General features: G+C 31.5%; 2 protein-coding genes and 1 non-coding gene across 4 annotated transcripts; 2 read left to right on the forward strand and 1 right to left on the reverse strand.

Annotated features, from left to right (window-relative positions):
- LOC113512156 (uncharacterized) lies at positions 1-15,996 on the reverse strand. 2 transcript variants are annotated; one of them, XM_026895959.3, is made up of 17 exons: positions 15,653-15,996; positions 15,013-15,107; positions 14,522-14,675; positions 13,863-13,994; positions 13,375-13,556; positions 12,663-12,749; positions 11,921-12,043; positions 11,282-11,443; positions 10,121-10,597; positions 9,305-9,529; positions 7,945-8,084; positions 7,649-7,801; positions 5,467-5,615; positions 4,648-4,747; positions 3,091-3,195; positions 1,487-1,704; positions 1-1,114 (listed from the first exon to the last, which is right to left on the reverse strand). In XM_026895959.3, exons 1-17 carry the CDS (start codon positions 15,843-15,845, stop codon positions 18-20), a joined length of 3,792 nt encoding a protein of 1,263 aa, XP_026751760.1. In that variant the 5' UTR covers positions 15,846-15,996; the 3' UTR covers positions 1-17. The 2 variants fall into 2 exon arrangements, with proteins under 2 accessions (XP_026751760.1, XP_031764970.1); XM_031909110.2 differs by lacking the exon at positions 12,663-12,749.
- A 232-nt stretch (positions 15,997-16,228) lies between these two features.
- Positions 16,229-16,301, forward strand: Trnar-ucu (transfer RNA arginine (anticodon UCU)). Its single transcript has one exon. It is a non-coding gene; the product is annotated as a tRNA-Arg (tRNA).
- Positions 16,302-18,690: 2,389 nt separating this feature from the next.
- LOC113512076 (vacuolar-sorting protein SNF8) lies at positions 18,691-21,787 on the forward strand. The gene is made up of 4 exons (XM_026895848.3): positions 18,691-19,215; positions 20,138-20,339; positions 20,579-20,725; positions 21,600-21,787. Exons 1-4 carry the CDS (start codon positions 18,948-18,950, stop codon positions 21,733-21,735), a joined length of 753 nt encoding a protein of 250 aa, XP_026751649.1. The 5' UTR covers positions 18,691-18,947; the 3' UTR covers positions 21,736-21,787.
- The last annotated feature ends 64 nt before the right edge of the window (positions 21,788-21,851 follow it).

Raw genomic sequence — 21,851 nt, forward strand, 5'->3', positions numbered from 1 at the left:
CATATAAAAATAATAATTTAAGTCTCCCAAAAATTTTCATCCTCCGATGTTTTCGGCAGGGATATGGGGGAATTGTTTTCATATTCTGAACGACTGTTGTAGTTGTCCACGTCTGCAGAAAAATCGTTTACATAATCGTCTTCTTTCTCGTATTCACTAATAGAGTCTTCTAACTGTTCTTTAGATATATCTAGTTGCATTTCTGTACTGGATATTTGATTATTTGGGTCAGCATGGAAAATTGTATCTAATACGTCATTCTGAGTTAGACGAGCTACTTCTTCCGGTACTGACTTTTCGGGAATATCTGTAGCTTTAAGTGGCTCCAGACCTACATCGTTTGAACCTTTGCAGTCATTTTTCCTTGGACTCACAATAATCGTCATGCGAGTAGACATATTCTCTTTTTCATCAGATTGTGAAGCACGACTTGCATCTACAGAACTTTGCACCACAAGTAACAATTCTTGAGATTGCGATTCTGTTAATTTCAATTCACTTGTTTCACTCACATTTTCGACTACTACCCTGAGAACATTGTCATTGCTTTCCTCTTTTATATTTTTTTCTAATTTAGGTGAATTTTCAATATTATTTTGCTCTTTATTTGAAGGTTCAACAGCACTTTGTTCAGGTAAATTGTAAATTTTGTTTAGATTATTCTTTTGTATTTGAAGTTCAAGTTCTTCATAATTTTCTGCTTCTTTTATATTTTCATTTCTCAATTTAAAAACATCCTGTTTACTATTTCCATTATTTTTTAAAGGAACTTCTCTCTCTAAAGGAATTGGGCGAGGATTATCTATTATAGTCAATGGCCTACCCATCTGTTGGGAATGATAAAATTTTCTAAACTCAATTAACGGTGTTTCTAAATAATTGTGCTTTTCCTTATAATTTTTCTTGACGATATTAGTATTGGGATGTACTTTTTCAATTGCTCTTCTATTTTTGGACTGTATCTCCTTAATATCGAAGTTTGCTTTATATTCACATAGATATTTATTAAAATCTGTTTTCATGAACTGCAGTGTTTCTTTATAATTTGTTTGTGTATCTAATTTAGTCTTAGATTTGTCATCTATTTTTTGCAAAGATTTGCTTCGTTTTATACCTGAAATAATAAGCAAACAGAAAACATAAGTACTAATACATTTATAGATAAGAATTTTCACGAAGGCGATATATTGTAAGCAATACTACGAATAAAGTAAAAAAATAATAAACGAGGACTTAATAGATTGCTTGCCTGAACATGGTTGCGGTTGTGAAGCGGACCAGCCAAATGTGGAAAAGAAAATGTAAAATTTGTAGTATAATACACAAATTGAAAAAGTATATAATTAAATTTTCTTCTAAATACAAGCAATGACCCAAAGTCGACCCTATTAGAGATTTTAGTGATATATAATATAGAGTGAGCATATATATACTTCGTTGTTTGGGCTGCTAATTCAATAAAATATAGTATAAATTTTCTATTTACCTAAATTATCAAGATCGCTTTCAAGTGGATTATCCTTGCTCATAGAATAGCTTTTTCTATCTTTTATCAACTCATTTTGTCTCTTTCTAAAGTCTAGATAAGACCTCTCGACTGCTTCTGCTTCGATCTCAAGCTTCCTTAAACGAAGTTTAGCTTCCCGGAGTACAGTGTTAGGGCTTTTCTCATGAGTTGTCGGTTGAACTTTTTTGCTATTTTTACTGAAACAGAGAGTATAGGTTTGTTAATACGTTGTAAACTGATACTTTACAGGGAGTGTGTTATTTTAAAATATGCATAGCGAAAAATAAAATACTAAAGATACAAATTCTGGATTTTTATTTATACAACCTAGAATGGCATACAAGCTGACGGTCCATTGATGGAAAGTGGTAACCGTCGCCTATAGACATGACCAGTACCATGGACATAACAGAATATACTGTCTCGCCCATGATACCCCCCATGCATTTCCATTCCTGAGGACTCTGGTGTTATTCCTCTGTACCCAGTAAACGTCACGCCTCGTTCACGCCATTTCCCACCCTTATATATATATATATATATATATATATATATATATATATATATATATAGCCATGCAAACACAGCTGACTTCACGATTGAACACGAATGGGACAGAGGTCACCAATCGACTTTAACATATTATATATTTTTATATATACATATATAATTAAAACGATACTTTTTGGATGATATTGATACAAATTAAATAGTTTTAATGTATTTAGTATTAATATAAATCTACGTAGTTTCTGAATGCTAATGTAACATAATTTCTGTAATATTATATATTTTTATATATACATATATAATTAAAACGATACTTTTTGCATGATATTGATACAAATTAAATAGTTTTAATGTATTTAGTATAAATATACAACACTGGCGAGGCACTAGTGAATGATGATGAAAGGTGTGAATAAAAACACAGGTTAATTAACCCATCGTGATAAATACACTAGGAATTTAGCACAATGGCTTCCAGGGGGAGACCACGTGGAGGTCGATCTGACAGGATATATTGCTAGCAATATGACTACCAGTAGTAGTACTACTAACAATCCCCCCCCCCCCCCCACCCCGACTGTTTGTATTGATCTGTATGTTTTCTATGTGTCCTATGTATTTATTCATTTCGGGGGACTGAGATAGTTAGTAATGAGATACAACAGAATTATTACTAGCAATATACCCTAATAGATCGACCTCCACGTGGATCCCCCTGAAAACCATCGTGATTAATTTTTGATGAATTCATCACGATGGGCCAACTGACCTGCTTTGTCTTCACCTATCATCCCTTATTGGTGCTCCGTCCGCGTATCCCGATAGTACAGGCGGGGCTACTATCCCATTTTCATCCATTAAAAAAAAACAGCGCCAATAACTCTGCTTAGTTTGGGACTAGATAGCACTATGAAATATGTCAAGTAGTTTTTATTTATTTATAAATTAAATTGATGAAGGTAACTATATTTGCTAACCCTAATAGTTAATGTAAAAAAGGCTGGAAGTATATCGATTACAATGCATATATGGTAAATTATGTTTGTTATATATATACTATTCAAAAAACTTACTTTTTTAATTTTTGCTTTGCTTCCCTGAGCATTGATTTCGGACTTTTTGCTCTAGTTTTGTTTTCGACTGCAGTTTCTGTTAATTTTGGTTGTTGCACATTGTCACTGAAATGAAATATGTACTTATATATACTTTTTATAAATTAACACAGTATGATTATGAACAGATTTTTTTTTCTATTTTCAACAACATACTGCAAGGTATTGCTTGTTTTATTAATGGTAATAAAATGTAATCCAGCCTGTGCTGTCTATATACCCTGGCTAGGTATCAGCGAATGATGATAGATGAGGACGAAGTCAGATCTGGCGGGCTATTGTTAATTTACTGGGAATTAACCATGAGTGTTTCAGGAAGGATCGCATGGAGGTTGATCTGACAAAGCATAATAGTTAGCAATGAAACCATTAATCCCAGTTGCTAATAATTCTCTTCCTTCGTCAAACAAAGTACTATGTTGGACTGACAGATTAATAACAGAAAGTAGTAACTAGTGATAGAAAACCTATTGGAGAGATAGGGACTGTTAATAAAATTTATTTATTTATTTATTTAAGGAACACCAACAGCATATTGCATTATAACATATAGGTATAACAAACATTAAATATAATACAATATTAATGCACATGCCTATTATAGGTATTCACAGCATTCACTTTAACATAATTATACAGTGTAAGAAAATTAAGTAAATAACAAAAATAAACATGTAATCTAAGTTGTAGCAATATCAGAAAATAAATAAGTGCAATAACTCCATTGTTAGCAATATACACTATCAGTTCGACTTCCACGCTGTTCGCCTCGAAACCATCGTGGTTAAATTTTGTAGACTTCTTTACGACAGACTACTGACTTACTTTCATCCTCACCTATCACTCTTAACTGGTTCCTCGCTAGTTTATACCGATAGGCCATCGGCGATAGCGCAGACGGGGTTACCATTCCATTATCATACAAAACCCAAGCTTATTGAACATAACGTCTGTTCTATATGACAGGGCAGGCAGAATAGTCCGTATAATTATTATTTTAAATAAAATACGAAGTAACTGAGGAGCGTCCATATATAATGTTTATCTTTATTTTTTATAGTGTTGCCATACGTCATTTTAATGAACAACAAAATAATATAAGAATGCCATATATGCAACAACGTCTCTAAGCATTTATTCCCGTGATCAAAGGTGTGAAGACTAATTTACATTGAGAATGCAATATGTGTGTATGTATGTATAATGATATATAATTAAAATATAAGTTCATAATTGTTTACTAAACTGTATGTAGAGCGCAAATTTGCAGATAAACTGCAAAACAGTGGCACTAAGAAATGTATTGTCTATGAAACTGTTTACTTGAAATAAATAAAAAAAAAAAAGTAATTTTGTAATATAAAATTGCATTGGTTATCTTACATTTCAGAAAAGAATAAATTAAAAAATAAAACACAATATTTAACTCTGCTGCTTCTCAATAGATTGGTGTGCGTACTAAACTAGCTGTATATATAATTATATATATGTAAATACAATTTTAAATACAAAACTCACCAAGACACAGGATTGATCGTAATATTTTCTGATTGTCCAATGATGTTTGGTTCGTCTTCCGCATTTGTAGCACACATATCTTGTGTGGGAGCGGCGCTGGCTGCATAAAAACATAGTAATTATTTTTATGCCATAAAATCATATTACTTAAGGTTTAGAGTAATCTCTCTATTTTGTCTTTTTTTTATATACAATTCATCCATCTCTTTCACGAAAAAGACTCATTTCCCTTATTCTTATGATCATCCCTTATTATTACACAAATACTTACAATTTTCAGTTGAAAAACTAACTTTTTTTTTAATATTATTTTAAGGGCTTTTACCTTCTTCAGGTGTATCAGTTCTATTGTACCCTGAACTAACTTGATTGTTGAAATATTTTTATACATACATATAATTTTAACTACTATATCTCTGCTCTGGTGATGTTTAAAGAAGGACACTGCTGTTCATCCCTCGACTATTTAGTAAGTAAGACATAATGTATAGACGCCTGTAATACTGAAGTGTCACGCGCGCATTGTCGACCCTAAAAAACCTTATTATTATTTTTTTTATTTTATTTTTAATTTTAATATTACATATGTATAATTAACAATAATTCCATAACCTGAAAGTTCTCGAGATGAAGCTCCTCCAAAACTGCACTGTGTGTAACCATTTTGGTTCTAGGAGGATGAATTCCATGCCGATAGCCAACAGTGCGATGGTAAAAGGTGAGTCTAAATTTTTACCCATTTTTGACCAGATATCGTTTTATCACATTATTTTACTTATTGAAATAAATACAGTAATGAATATAATAAAAGTATAATACTAGGTCGATCCATGATGGGCGTAGTTGGTGACGCGGGAGTGACGTCAGTAGCGTGAAGGATGGGCGTGGTCTCAATAACTTGAGGGGCTGGCCGACGACCGCTTACTGTTGTCCCACGCCGCAGGGATCGCCACGTGTTTATCAAATGCCTGCATAATATGACATACATTATACTACATAATTTCACTTGTGTTCAACAAAAACAAAAGGCCGGCAGCACACCTGCAATGCCGCTGGTATTGTGGGTGATCATGGGCGGCGGTAGTCACTTACCATCAGGTGAGCCGCATGCTCGTTTGCCGCTTGTGTTGTAAAAAAAAAAAAAAAAACAGACTTCAATTTTGGCAAAATTAGTTATTTCGATTTAAAAACTAAACTACTAAATCTATTTTGATAATTTTTTTTATAGAACCAATCTGAAAGTGTATCTTAACAAAAAAAAAAGTATTTTCGAAATCGGTTTATAAATGACCGAGTTATGAGAAAACAAACATATAAAAAAACTAACGAATTGAAAAACTTTTTCTTGTTTAAAATAAGTTGAAAATAATAAATTAGATAAACTCCCCCTCTCTCCTCACCCTTCTCTCTACGAAATTCCCAATTTAGCTGTAGGTACACTCCTCGCAAAAATTAAGGGAACATAAAAATTATTGAAATTTTTGGGTGATTTTCAACAGGCTGTATTTCAGCGAAAAATAATCGTACAGGAAATTAATCATTTTGAATGAAAATCAGTTTTCAGATTTTTAAGTGAAAAATTTTTTGACGGATTCCATGACATTCTTAAACAAAGCTGAAAATAATTTTTTTCTAAATTTTCTAAGGTTTTGTTTTTACTATGGGCATGAAAAAAATAACTCCATTGTTGACGTGTTTATTCAGCTTCAAAAATCGCTTTGGATGGCTCATTTACGACCATTTGTCTCCGAGATATCGAACTTTGAATGCAAAAGCATCCTTTTCCATTCAACTGCTAACATCTCTGGAACTACTGGTCGCACAAAAAAAATTTTCTTGATTTTTTTCGATTTTTTTTTTTGATAATGAATTTTTAAAAAACAAAAAATTGAGTAAAAAGTGAAAAACAAATGAAATTATTGATTTTTGAATGGATTAGGGTGAGTTTAAGGGACAAAAACCTTGTTCCCTTATTTTTTCCAAAATTTCAATCAATTGGTCCGGGAAAAACCGTTGAACCGATCGCTCCAGGGATTTAGGGGATTCTTTAAGGAACAATAGACTGTAAAATTTTCCTCAAACCTTAGCTTTGCCCATATTAGCGAAGATACAGCCAAGTAACCAAAAAAGGAGAAAAAGTCACTTTTTTCCACTTTTTTCAATTCAATGTTAGAGGTGGAAAAAATTTTTTTCTTCACTAACTCTTGACTGTGCTTAATTGGAAATCTTATGCAGATAAAGAAACTCGGCGCCGGGTGCTGTGCGACCAGTAGTTCCAAAGATATTAGCAGTTGAATGGAAAAGGATGCTTTTGCATCCGTTCGATATCTCGTGAGACAAATGGTCGTGCTGCATCCAAAGCGATTTTTGAGGGACTGAATAAACACGCTAAGAGATCATACAATGACTCGAAAAAATTTTTCCATGCTTATTAATTGTTTAACCAGAAAATTTAGAAAAAAATTATTTTCAGCTTTTTTTTGCATGGAAATCGGAGTTAAAAAAATTTTTTCACCAAAAAATTGAAAATAGAGTTTTCAAGCTTCAATTTTTTTAAATTTCACTGTACATTATTTTTCACTGAAATACAACCTGTTGAAAATCACCCAAAAATTTCAAAAAATTTTATGTTCCCTTAATTTTTGCGAGGAGTGTATTTTTTGTGTGTATTTACCATAATATTGACTTCATCATTCTTAAATGAATATCAATTAAGTTTGTAAGTGACAAGGTTTACTTCCATGACAGTTAAAGCAATATTATATGTGGTTAAAGTATCGTTTACTATAAAATAACTATTGACACATAAACTTCAAATCTCCGATGCAAAATGCATACACAGAATGATTAAAGAAGATTTATTGAATGACCCTATAATGGAAAAAAATACATTCGAGAGGGCTTTTTTAATTTTTTTTTTTCTGAACTTAATTCATGTTTAACAAGTAACGAAGCATTATTAGACAAATAACCGAGTTTCTAAGTAAGTGTCGCTACTAACCTGCGTCCATCCCTGGTGTCTCTGAGCGCACCCACGAATGGCAGTATGTCGCCGGGCACGACCACCCGCGGCCGCGCCTCTGAGAACACGCTTACCTCCTCGCCGGCACCTTTGCGCCAACCGAACGTGTTTGTGCTTTCGCTCATATTTAATCTGAAAATATTCGAAATCCCTTGTTTATTGTTAGAAATGCAAAAGACGCAAAATATTAGAGATACAAAAGGCCCACGTGAACGGAAGCGGTTACCGTCATCCATGAACACCTGCAATACAAGGTAAATATCTAAAAAAAATACCTTTCATTGATGCAGGCGCAGCGCGGTGTGATGTCAGGCGCGGTTCGCGGTCGGGTCGCATCAATGCGAGTGCGGGTCGCGATTAATTCCGCCTGAAGACGCGCTTGCTGACTCATAAGGTCGTTGATGTGTGTTCTTTGCTAAACAAATATATATAGTATAAATTTCTCTCAAATACTCGCAAGGCTGGTCTGGAAGACACCTCTGTTTAAGTATGCCTATGTACCTAGTATGTATTTTTTTAATCGCCTCCAATGTTCTTAATTCGACTATATTTTTTATATTTGTTACATATCATAACTGTTATTTATAATCGATTTGGAAAATTCTTTTTTCGTCTGAAGATAGTTCCTGGTTTTACAGGCGTCTGTAGGCGACGATAACTGTTTACCAATAGACGGGCCGTATGCTTATTTGCTACTTTTTTTTATGGGTGATAATGGAATGGTAACCCCACCTACGCTATCGGTATACGCTGGTGGGGCACCAGTGAGTGATGATAGATGAGGATGAAAGCAGGTCAGTTAGCCCATCGTGACGAATTCCACTAGAATTAACCACGATGGTTTCCAGGGGGAACCGCGTGGAGGTCGACCTGATAGGGTATATTACTAGCAATGGGTTCATTAGACCCCATTATTAACAATCCCTTCCCCCCGCTTATTTGCTACTATAATCATATCATTACATCAGCCGTCTGACCACTGCTGAACATAGGCCTCCCCTTAGAGGGATTTTGGCAATAATTGCCATGTTTGGCAAGCGGGTTGACCACCGCAATTAAGGTTTGGTAATATTTTAAGAGAAATGCTCCTGCCCATTCGTCATCCATTAAACTCCCTTAGTCCCCTCTTACAACATGAACGGAAAAGGAAGTAATGGCTCATTCTATGCTGGGACCACATTTTTTTATACTGTAATAGTATAAAATAATCTAGTTATTTGCTGTGTGTATTATTTACTATACACAGTAAATAATTCGATTTTAAAAATCTATTTTGTCTCTGTGATGTAAATTATTTTAAACATATATTGCATATAATTTTGTTATTGAAGAATTAACTACAAATTCATACGCTAGAAATGGCAAGTCATGTTTGGGATATTTATTATTATTTAAGTTAATTTTGTACCTATGTTTATATACTCGTAAATAAACGAATTGAATCGTGAAGCGTCATTTGCACGGTCTCATCAATACTCGAGATGAAGTCACAAATAATACAGGTACAAGATTGAATGAATGAGTGAACGAATGACATTTCGTACATAAATTAAAAATGTGCCTTTGTATGAAATAACGACATCGTTCTTTGTGTGCTATAGACTCCTTACTGGTAAGATTACATGTAAATTATACCTGTCTAGCAAAGTCCTTTAAACTCTCGTTTTCATTGCGCAAATGCTGTAAGACATCATACTGCATGTGACAGCAGGGAGCGTCGCGGTCGCAATGACGGTCACGGTCACAGTCAGAGTCGCGGTCACGATGGTGACCACAGTCAGCAACTTCGCCCGCTTCACTGGACGCGGACGAGCGACTGCGGTCACGACTGCGTTGCCGGTACACCTCGTCTAGGTTTGACTGTAAAAGTACACAGTTACCAATGAATGAATGGAAGTATATGGCCTTACGGACCCAGAACCTCTGCAGAAAGTTTTAGTTTACAAATATCGTTGTATTAAATTTGTAAGTCATTCATTCCTGACTTGAATCTCCATGCGCCAATAAAAGATTTTAAATCCCACTCACCACATACAATTTGGGGTTGCCATTCATTTTTAAGTAATAATACAAAATTAGTAGTAATACTAATTTGGTGAAAAATAAAAAAATAGAATTGGAAAATATATTACATATGCCTGTAGCATAATTATGGTACACTAGTGTTTCATTTGTCCTTTAAAATAAATAATTTAAGATTGTGTTCCACAAAACCTACTTGAATTGTGACAAAATAGTAATTTTGGTTTAAAAACTTAATTACTGAATCGATTTAGGATACTATGGGACCAATCTAAACACATATTCTTTTAGATAAAAAAATAATTTTCCAAATCCAAATTTCCAAAAGAGTTATGGGATAACAAATATAAAAAACAAACACCGAAATTTTCGTCCCTTTTTGAAGTCGATTAATAAATAAAAATTAAATTAAAAGTAGACGTAACTCACCTGACTGAAATTAACATTCTTCTGTTTCTTCAAATCATTGATCACTATGTTTGGTGCGCGTGCTCGCTCCTCATTATCGCTCTTCAACAAATTCCTATCTGCTTCCTCATTGTTTAGCATTATATTAATCTTTGATGTGACATCATTCAAGTCAGTAATTGTCTCTCTTTCTATAACACATTTGGGCTCCATTTTGATTGTTTCTAGATACTTCTTCAGTATTAAAAATTCATCTTTTAATAGATCATAATGCGATTTTAAATCTTCACTCTCTAGGCCATGTTTGATAGATGTATCAGGAGTTTTATAGCTTTGCAATTCTAATCGTTCTCGGTTGATGCTCTCTCTTTCTTTCTTCATTGACTCCAGGTGGCCTTCTAAAATAACTAGCTCGTTGGATATTTGGGCACGCATCTCCTCGCCACGTTTCTTTAAAACTGTTTCAGCTTCCAGCAGTTGGGTTTTTAAACTATCTTCCTGAGATAACAGATGCTTTTATCATTTGTTTGTATTAAAATTAAAGAGTGGCAGTAATCCAATTATAACCTAACATATAGAGAAGATATATTATGAAAAGTTGTTATTATAGTTTGAACATTAATTAATATTAATATTTCAGCCATTAAAAGTCCACTGCTGAACATAAGCCTTCCCTATGAGGGGAGTTTTGCCTGTAGTTACTAAGGTTGGTAGGTGGCGACTTATTGGCAACCGCAGATAGGTTTTTAAAGATGTTTTAAGACAGATGTTTTCAGGACACTGCTGTTCATCTCTCGCCCTCTCTTAGTCGCTTCTTACGACACTCACGTGAAAGGAAGGAGTGGCCCATTCTATGCCGGGGCACACACAGCAACATTATTATTTAACATATCACATACATGTTCATTGAACATGTATGAACATTGTTCAATGTATCAACAACATTGATCATTAATGTGTAAGTACAATATACTTTTTTAATTATAATACACTATTCATAGTGCAGAGTAATTGAGTGAGTGAATTTAAAAGAATATTTTTTTAAGTCAATCGCAATGAATAGGACTTGATGTTACAGGCGTGCTGTAATATTTGACAACGTGATCCCTTTATGACGAAACACCCTATTTTTTGTAGGATAAGTAATAGAAAAATTGGTTTCACAAGATGCAAGCCTCTCACTTTGGCAGTCAGTCGATCAGCCTCCCCTCGCAGTGTAAGCATGGCCCGCGAAAGCTGGGCGTGTTGTTCGCGCAACTGACGCGCTAGACCCCATAGAAATCTTTTCTTCTGCTCCACATTCTTTTCTAATTTTGCCTCGCGAGCTTTGAATGCTTCCTCCATCTTAGAAAAATTATAATTTTTATTTATATATATATATTATCTTACGTCATAATTTCGCTTATTCTGAATCGATTTTCATAATTATTTTTCAAACGATTTGGATTTACTTCAATGTTCGTTCTATATATTTTTTTTTTTCAAAATTAAGATACTGTTTTCTTTTTTTATGCAACTTAGAATAGCAACAAGCTAATGGCCCACTTGATAGAATGTGGTTACCGTCGCCTATCTCGTCGTCGACATAAACCCCTCCATGGTACTGATCATGTCTACAATACAAAATAGATTGTGATGTTCGACAGGAATGGCAATGTATGACAGGTATCATACTTCATAAGTTGTTATTGCTGAGGCCTAATTGTATTATGCCTCCATACATAATATATAAACTACAAGTACTTTACTAAATCCCACTTAAATAGGTGAACAGTTTTGAACAATTTTTTTCAGCTTTCTACTCCTATATTTATAGCATACCTCCACATGGTGCCTTTGGAGCTGTGCTATGTGTGTGGCGAGGGTACGTTTGGTTTTCTTGTCTTCTTCCACCCTAACCATTTCTACTTCAGCTTCATACACAGACTTCAATTGTTGGAACATCTAGAAGCATAACATTAGACACTATTATAGAAAACATGTGTTGTTCTTTCTAAGAAGTAAAGAGTTTGCTAGCTGTGATGGAGACCATACTGGGTATTTCATCTTTCATACAAAGCAACACATACATTGCTAGTTCACAGAAATAAGTTTTTTTTTATACAACTTAGAATGGCAAACAAGCAGATGGTCCACCTGATGGAAAGTGGTAACCATCGCTATAGACATGATCAGTACCATGGACATAACAGAGTATACTGTTTCGCCCATGATATCCCCATGTGTTGCCATTCCCGAGGACTCAGGTGTTATTCCTCTGTACCCAGTAAATTCACGCCTTCAAAATATGATGATAAGGTAGTTCTTATTATAGATTTTGTGAATAAGGTCATATTAATATCCAAAATTAAATTATTACATGATATTAATAAATTACATATACATGAATGCTACATAACAATTTAAATACTAATATAAATTTAATGAAAAATATCTTAACACACAAAAATTGGGTAAATATTTGATAAATATACAATGAACAAAGAATTTTGCTATGGAAGATGGTAACTTTTAGCTATTATATATTGATACAATTATTAAAAATGTATAGAAGACAAGAAACCTCATCAATGAGGCCTTTCTCCATAAAACTGATGTTCTTCAAAAGAAGTTCCACATTTAAAGGGTTCATGTTTGTCTCCTTCACAGTCTGTAATATAAATGGAAAGAGACGACACTATGCTGAATTCCAAATCCGTTATAACGTTCTTCATTCAAATGTTATGTGAAAGTCTTTTAAAATTATCAAAAGGTTGAGATTAATACCTAATGTTAATCTAATATCTACTGTCGCATCGTCGAATTTTAACCATCGAATTACAGGTGTATCACAGAGAGTATGTGGTGCTGTGACTAGGAATTAACTGAGTAATACAGTTGAAAGAACACCATATTATAATATTGTTTGTGTTGAAACAAGTTTTGCATTTTATTTAGTTTTATTCTATTTTTATTACTTTATTAAGCAGGGAAGCAATAAGATTAGCATAGACCCATAACAAATGGTGCGACAAACTGGAGGCCTATGCCCAGCAGTGGTTTGATGTGGGCTGTTAAAATAGATAGTTTATACTGTAATATATTGTTATATTTAAGAAACCTATACATAATTTCTAATCTATTTAAAAAAAAAGATTAAATTCTCAATTTTTAATTCATTTGTATTTTTTTAATTATAATTATACTGATGTAATACAACAATTTTCAATTTAACTCGTACTAATTGAGATTAAATTTAATTACAGTTATAAAGGAACCTCAACTGTTAATTATACCTTTGCAATTTTTTTTCTTTTTTTCATATACTTGTCTTTAACACGGCTCATTCTGTTCTGACAAGTTCTACAAAATACATAATGTTTACATTTCTCATGGCACCCTCCATTCTTGCTATTTGTTTTCTCTGCTACAGTATCAGAGCTCTTCACACTTGAAATACTGTCCAATGATGAAATATCTGAAGAAATAAAAATCTAAATTATTTACTGGTCACAAATGAAACCATCAGTTTCATTATGTAATTTTACATTTAGCTTCGCAAATTGGGTCACTGTGTATAGAAGTACAGTTAGCCTGGGCTATGGTGTTCTATAAAAGTTTGCTAGAAACAAAGAGTGTAGAAAGAAGTTGGAAAGTATAAGTGTCAAATCCTAATTTGATGGTACAAAATCCTTATTTAACATTTAAAAAAAAATTTCAATTATTGTTTCAAATTAAAATAAATAAGCAAGTTTAGATATTAGCCTTAACAGATAATTTTTACCTTGTTCTATGGTGAACCCTTCCTTGTTATACATTGGCATACATTTCAATATACATAACAACAATGGTAGATTATCTTTGCTCTTATACAATTCAACTATTTTGTATGCATGTTCTGAATCACATTTAACACCTGAAAGAAAAAAATTAAATAAATACCATTATTACATTCTAGCACAACCACATAATATGCTACTATATACTATACTAGTAAAAAATTCAAATATTGATTTATATGTTTAAATGGGCTTTAATTATGAGCACAAATCAATTATATTCTGGTAAGATGTATGAAATAGTGCAATTTATTCCTTTATCAGAATAGTCAAGATTTACTATTAATATCAAAAATTAAGATTTGGATAAAAACAACACCTAAATAATCACATATCTTATTAAAACATTATTATGTTATGGTGAAAATTGGAGATTAATACATTTTATCAAATGTAGTTACTTATAGAGTTTAATTCTCATTAAAAATTAATTACATGCTCATTAAAAATCTAAAACAAAATTGAATGGTCATTTTAAGATCATACATCTGTATCTACAGATAGAACTAAACATTTATAAAAGAAAATAAAAATGTATTTTATAAGCAGATAAATTATACAGAACATATCAACAGGCAATAGCTAGCATATAAACAATTCTAACCCAAATAGTTGAGGATAGACCAAACATCTCCATCCGTAAATTTCAATACTGGGTTTCCTTCATTATGACTATGAAGCAGGGCTTTGGCATATGCAAATACCATGTTTGCAAGTGGTATCTCTGATATAAACACCGAAAGACTGTAGCTAAACTCCTGTAACAGAGATTTTTATATTATAAACAATATTACTTCTTTTTCATTTATCATATTTTTTAAATTATTCTGTGGTTTAATAGATGTAAATAAGGATAAGTGTTCTGTCTTAAAGTGGGCCATAGACAATCAATTTGTAAAACTTAATTTAAATCCACCTCTTTGTTAAAGTTCCTTCTAGAAACAATTGTAGTAAATTCCTAGTGAATTCATCAAATGAGTCGACTGATCTGATTTAGTATGGGATGATGAGTGATAATGAGATTACCATAAACCAATAACAGAAATGGAGTACGTATCCCATTATTCATAAAAAAAAAATGTAAAAAGCACTCACCAAACAAAAGAGATATTCTGCAATAAGTATATTCAAAGCTTGGTATGTTAACTCTAGACGTTGAGTGAAGTGTCTTTGACATGGTGATGGATCACCTGTAGCAAACAATAATTGATGAAAGAAAAAAACATTGTTAATATCATTTAGAATAATTTATTCCCTCTCATATTATTAAACACCTATTATAAATATTTGTCTGCCCAGATTGGGGGTAAGTCATTAAATTATAGTGATACTTCAATATTCAATCCGGTAAAGGCTATTTTCTATAATTGTACTATTTTTATATCTGACTGCACTATTTTTTGATAATAAAATATAGGCCATGTTACTTGTTGTTAATGTAGCTTTTACAAGTGAAAGTATTCTAAACATTGTTTAATATTTTTTATGTTTATTCATTATCAAAACTTCCTCTTTGTAATATTATTTTAGATTACCAAAAATACTTATCACTACAGTGTAGTGGACAACTCTATTTTTTTTTTATTATTGTAGTTTATCAAAATAAGTTTATGCTAGAATTGTGTTACAACTTTATTAATGCACGTAATTATATCCTATTATGCTTGATGATAAAAGTCAACTGCGACAAAGATATAAGTAGAGAAATTAACAGAAAAAGTAGCATTAAGATTACCTGTTTGCGCACTTTTCAGCACGTCAATAATATGTCCACGTAAATAAGCTCTTAAGTCGTTAAGCACGCCATTTTTTTCAAAAAGATCATAAATAAACTTTTGAAAGTTTTCGACAGAATCATTCTCTTTAGAATTTTTGTTGTCCACATGAGTAGGTTGAAAAGTTGATTCGTCAGTTGCAATAAATTCCATCTTTAATATAGAAATAATAATTTAGACCTATATTTTAGTTTCTGCTGCTACAGCATATTATTAATATATATTTAATTTTCACAATTCACTATAATTTCAAAGTTCGCAAAATAATATTTTGATAGTTCAAGGTAAGTTCGTTTGTTGACATTTTCATTTTTTATTTACAACAACAAAATAAATACAAGGTCTTTTTAACTTCGAAAGCAATATTATGTATATTTTATAGATTAATAAGATAAATAAAAATGTATCTTGATTTTAAAATTTAATTACAATTTGAACGTATTTGCTGAATTTCTTGTATAATATTAATATATACATTTATAAAGTATGAGATATGCCGTATATACCCTACGACTATTTTGATATGTCAAATATCTGTCCCTGTGGCGCAGAGGATAGCGCGTTGGACTTCTAATCCAAAGGTCGTGGGTTCGATCCCCACCAGGGATGTTCATTATTTTTTTTTTTTATGAAACATAAAAAAAAAGTCACTAAAAATTGTTAATGAAGAAAATTAATACAGAGAAATAATTATTGTTTGGTTTAAATATTTATACCAAAGGACACTAACAGAAATTACTTATTTTTTGTTATAAGAAATTTATTTTTAGGGTCAATAGTTTGTACTTATTTACTGAATTGTAAAAGAGTAAGAAGATAGGTAGATAACAAGCTTAGATTATAGTAACAAGTATTTATTTTATACCCTAATGAATTTTATATAATATAACTAATATTTAGAGGAAGGATGAAAGAAGAAAATTGTTTTTATATGTTTCTAAATAGAACTAATAAATTATAAAGAAGTTTAATAAAAATCTTTTTAAAACCTGAAAATAAATATGCAAAAAACTTTTGAGATCATGTGTTATTGGAGACAGTTTTCGAAGTATCGGTAATATCTACTTAGAATTTTTTTTTTTTATAGATAAAACGAGTGTATCTTTATATTATTCTTCCATTAGCTTCAGTCTATTTTATTCTAATTTAAAATTTTCCATAAACGCTAACGCCATATTGTTTTGGCAGTAGATGGCACTGTGTACAGTAAAAAAAAAATATAAAAAATTAGGGAATTTATGCAAAGTAATTTTGATAGAAGGCATCTAAAAATAAGTTAGTCTAATGAATACACTGAACGAATATTTTATAATATTTAGTAAATTCTAGTAAATACAGCGCCTAATACAGAACATAGGGGGGGAAAGGGATTGTTAGTAATGGAGACTGAGGATCCCATTGCTAGCAATATACCCAACCAGGTCGACCTCCACGCGGTTCCCCCTGGAAACTATTATGGTTAATTCCTGATGAATTCATCATGATGGGCTAACTGGCCTGTTTTCATTCTCATCTATCACCCTTCACTGGTGCTCCGCCAGCGTATCCTGTTAGCGCAGGCGGGGTTGCCATACCATTTTCACTCATCAAAAAAAAATAAAAAAATACAGAACACAGACACTTTGTATAAAAATAGTTTGTATAATTCTATGTAAAATTTTCATTGAATTTGAAAATATACAATAGGTAGGTTCCAATAGAAATTAATAAAACAGGTAACCAAGATAAATAATAACTCTCTCTAAATGAAATGAGTAACACATTTAATTAAAGTTCTTAATTCAATTTACTTTTATATTAAATAAATTTATCAATTTTCTTTTTTCACTACTATGAGAGATCAGCAGACTATTTTATGGTCAAATAAATCATTCTATTATGTATAATATATAGGGTATTTTTTTAATTAGTATTCAAATTGCGTGGAATCATTATTTATATATTATAAAGTACATATAAAATAAAAATTTAATGTGTAAAATGTTATTGTACTAAACAGTTGTCTTTAATTATTTTGTATACTGCATGGCTACTCCACAATAAATACAAATCCGCACGCGCGTAGTTTGCAGAAAATTTAATTCTACGGAACAACTAAAAAAATAAGTATATAGCCTAGTTTTTGAATGAATACATTGGTTTATTTTTTTTTTTTAACTGCACAAAGTCTTCGTTATAATGTATTCAAATCGTAAATACTTTGAAGTGGTGTCTCATTACGTCACGGTACGTGACTTTTTACAAAATCAGCATTGAGATCGGTCATGGAGGTCCTGTTCTACGGTCATCCCAATCACCAGACCTCATTTCCTATGATTTTTATAGGTGAAATTAAAACTTAAACTAATTAATTATTATACATATATAAATATAAATTAATCAACATTATATATATACTTTCATTCTGTTTTGAAACAGACTAGAAGTCTTTTATCATACATAATCAAAATAACTGAAACGGTAAAATAAATGAATATTCCTAGAGTTGTTCAACTATTTACAATAGCATATTACAAACTCCTTTGTAATTTGTAATTTCTAATATTGTATTCTTTTAATTATTCATTTTTTTATATTAACTGTCAGTATAACTTTTCAACACGAACCGGCGTTTTCTTTATTATAATCAGTTCACAATAATGCTTTTGTAAAAAATAAATAGTTGAACAACACTAGGAAAAATTATTTTACTATGTCGATGTTTACAGATGATTTTATATATTCATTTTCGTAATAATTTGATATAAGAGCAGTGCCTTCTCTATAAGAATGTAACGTTTGTCAGGCTAAAGTCGATTCTGAGGCAATATTTCTGTTAATTTTTCTTTAAAATTAGAATTTCAATTTGATATCACGGCAAAATGTTTTTCTATAAACAAAATTTCTAATAAGTTTGAGTAAAAATAATTTAGAATTTACTTTAATATAAACCATAAAACAGTATGCTAAACTATCAAGTTAAAATATTTGATTTATAGAAATGACGCTTCAGAATTGACCCCTCTGCATTTGGATTATTTTCCTTTCCTCCTACTTACTAATTTACTATTTACCTTTTGACAATCTAATTTTATTGTGTTGTTCTGATATTTTTATTAAATTGTAATTTTTTTTAATTTGTATTACATACACATTATTTCTTATAGAATGTAGTTAAACTATTAAGTTCATTATTTTGTCAGTGGTATTTTGACTGTTAATATATTTTTACTTTCTATAGTTTCTTAATTAGATTAAAAAGTCTAAATTATAAAAATGAGGCGCCGAGCGGGTGTAGGAGCAATACAGAAACAGAAATTAGAGCAGGAGAAGTACAGAGAGAAAGGTTCTGAGATACAGGAGAATCAGTTTCAACAAATGTCGAAACAGCTTGAAGTGTTTCGGGAGAATTTAGAGGAGTTTGCATCGAAGCATAAAAGTGAGATCAAAAAGAATGCGCAGTTCAGACGCCAGTTCCAGGAGATGTGTGCTGCAATCGGCGTAGATCCATTAGCGTCGGGGAAAGGATTTTGGTCTGTGCTTGGTAAGTAGATACTTTTATATTATAAAGTAGTTGTTATTGGACTACAATATGATCTTTAAAGTGCAGTTTTAATCATTAATATCCTTAGAGGATATCCTCTATATATAATATAAATGAAATGGACAGAGAACTATATGTATCTAACTTTACTAAGGGAGACCAATACCAATTGCAATATGCTCTAATTATTTATAAAATATTTGTAATATAATGGAGACACTTCTATTATATTTAAAAATTAAAACTGTTTCTTTACAATTATATGATATAGAGATATCCCAATATTTTTAAGACTCTTTTAAAACATTATGTGATTTATAATAGAGATGTATTAGTATTTTTTTATGGGTGAAAATGGTATGATAACGCTGCCTGCGTTAACGGGATACACTGGCAGAGTGCCAGTGAAGGGTGATAGATAAGAATGAAAACAGGCCAGTTAGCCCATCATGATGAATTTATCAGGAATTAACCATGATAGTTTCCAGGGAGAACTGCGAGGAGGTCGACCTGGTTGGGTATATTCTTAGCAATGGGATTCTCAGTCTCCATTACTAACAATCCCTTTCCCCCCGATGTATTAGTGTTAGGAGTATACACTATGTTATAATATGCAAATAGTTCTGTGAAATAAATAAAGAGCCTAATCCACCATGATAAAAATTATGATTGCATATGAAGAAAGGAATAATAACTAAATTATGCCAAATTTTATAAAAGGTTTATTGGTTTCCTCATATACATGTAAAAGCAGTCATAAAAGTAATCTTAAATTTTATTATTAATTATGAACAATGTTTATATTTTAAATTCACTATCAGTTCTTAACATGACATGATTACAGGAAAATAGTTCCTACATTTTATTTCTGGTATTTTAAAATATATGTAAAAATGTGAAGTAACTAATGTTTGTTTTACAGGAATTGGTGATTTCTATTATGAATTGGGAGTTCAGATTGTAGAAGTATGTTTAGCAACAAATTACAAGAATGGTGGTCTTATAACATTGGAAGAACTACGTACAAGGCTTATTGCAGCTCGAGGAAAGGCAAGAAAACATCAAGACATCACAAATGAGGATCTATTAGCAGCTGTGAAAAAACTTAGGATATTTGGCAATGGGCAAGTATTAATAATTTGTTTTGTATTGTTTGATTAATCATTATCAAGATTTAAAAAAGGAGGATTTTTTTTAATGTATTATATCTGTATCAATTTTGATCCCTCTTTCTGCAACCAAAAGTGTTTGAATCATGTAAATCAAATATTAATTTATACTTTTACTTTTCTTGAGAAAATCTTGAATTATGTTTATTAACAAAATTCTATAAATTTTATTATAATTTATGTAATATTTTCAGGTTTACTGTAGTGTCAATAGGCAAAGGTAAATGGTTAGTGCAATCTGTCCCTGGTGAACTCAATCTAGACCAAACTCAAGTTCTTCAGAAGGCTAGTTCACTTGGCACTGCATGGGTGTCGACCACAATACTCATCAGTGATCTGGGGTAAGGAAATATATATTATAATATGATAAATGTGAAAATTTGTAGCAATGGGTGAATGGATACTGTTTTACAAAAAAAACTACTAAACAGATTTAAATTTGTTACACAGGTAGGTTATATCCTAACTTTGTACATAGGATAATTATGTACTTATGTGGATGAGATGGGATACAGTCGGTATATAATATATGAGTAACTATTTAATAATGCTTCTATTGTCAAATGTATGAAATTGTTTAAATCCAAAACAAATCCAATCATAAAATTCTATTTCATTTTTTGGTGCATCTAGGTATTTTCTTTCTTTTCAATATGTTTAAAAATTAGTATATAAGTGCTGTTTCATTAATTGTAACTTTTTATTGTTATCTCTATGTGGCTATTGTTGAGATAGACAAATTGATTCAGTATTGAGTGAGTTTACAAATAGGACTCTTAATTATTTTTATAATTTAAACTAAAAAAAATAATTTTTTTTGGAATGTATAAAATAGAAGGATAATTGTTATCAGTCAGCATGGGCTGTATTTTATTCAGACTGTAAAATCGGGACAGATCACTAACAAGTTCATAAAGACTTTTATTTTTAATGGATGATAATGGAATGGTTACCTCATCTATACTAATGGCATATGCTGGTGAAGTATCAGTGATGAATGATAGGTGAGAACAAAAAGGCAAGTCAGTTAGCTCATCATGATGAATTCACCTAGAATTATGCACAATAGCTTCCAGGAAGCACTACATGGAGGATAATCTGACAGGGTATATTGCTACCAATGAGGTTGGTAGTCCCCATTACTAACAATCCCTTCACTCCCCCATACATACAGATATTAGATATATTGATGCTTAATGGAATCTTTTGTTACAGATGGAATGAAACCAGAGCTCAAAATGCATTGAACCATATGGTCAAAGAAGGTCTAGCATGGGTCGATACACAGGATTCAAATGAGACTTTATACTGGTTTCCAAGTATGTTTGCTGAGTGTGTATCGGCAAATTAATTATATAAAAATGCATATATAATAATGAAATAAATTGTTAATTGGCATCATAGACTGATGTTTGTTTGTTATTTGTAAATATTTTAAATATAGTGGTTATAGAAAATAATACATAT

The sequence above is a fragment of the Galleria mellonella genome, unplaced genomic scaffold (genome assembly GCF_026898425.1).
Source record: "Galleria mellonella isolate WM207_F2 unplaced genomic scaffold, CSIRO_AGI_GalMel_v1 utg184, whole genome shotgun sequence".
Classification (NCBI taxonomy): domain Eukaryota; kingdom Metazoa; phylum Arthropoda; class Insecta; order Lepidoptera; family Pyralidae; genus Galleria; species Galleria mellonella.

Excerpts from the sequence above, each read along its gene's own strand:
- LOC113512156 (XM_026895959.3), bottom strand. The coding sequence starts at position 15,845 with ATGGAATTTATTGCAACTGACGAATCAACTTTTCAACCTACTCATGTG. Across the intron at positions 14,676-15,012 it reads CAGAATATCTCTTTTGTTTG|GAGTTTAGCTACAGTCTTTC; the intron begins GTGAGTGCTTTT and ends TCTCTGTTACAG. Across the intron at positions 4,748-5,466 it reads GCCCATCATGGATCGACCTA|CCAGCGCCGCTCCCACACAA; the intron begins GTATTATACTTT and ends GTTTTTATGCAG.
- LOC113512076 (XM_026895848.3), top strand. The coding sequence starts at position 18,948 with ATGAGGCGCCGAGCGGGTGTAGGAGCAATACAGAAACAGAAATTAGAG. Across the intron at positions 20,340-20,578 it reads CTTAGGATATTTGGCAATGG|GTTTACTGTAGTGTCAATAG; the intron begins GCAAGTATTAAT and ends TAATATTTTCAG. Across the intron at positions 20,726-21,599 it reads ATACTCATCAGTGATCTGGG|ATGGAATGAAACCAGAGCTC; the intron begins GTAAGGAAATAT and ends CTTTTGTTACAG.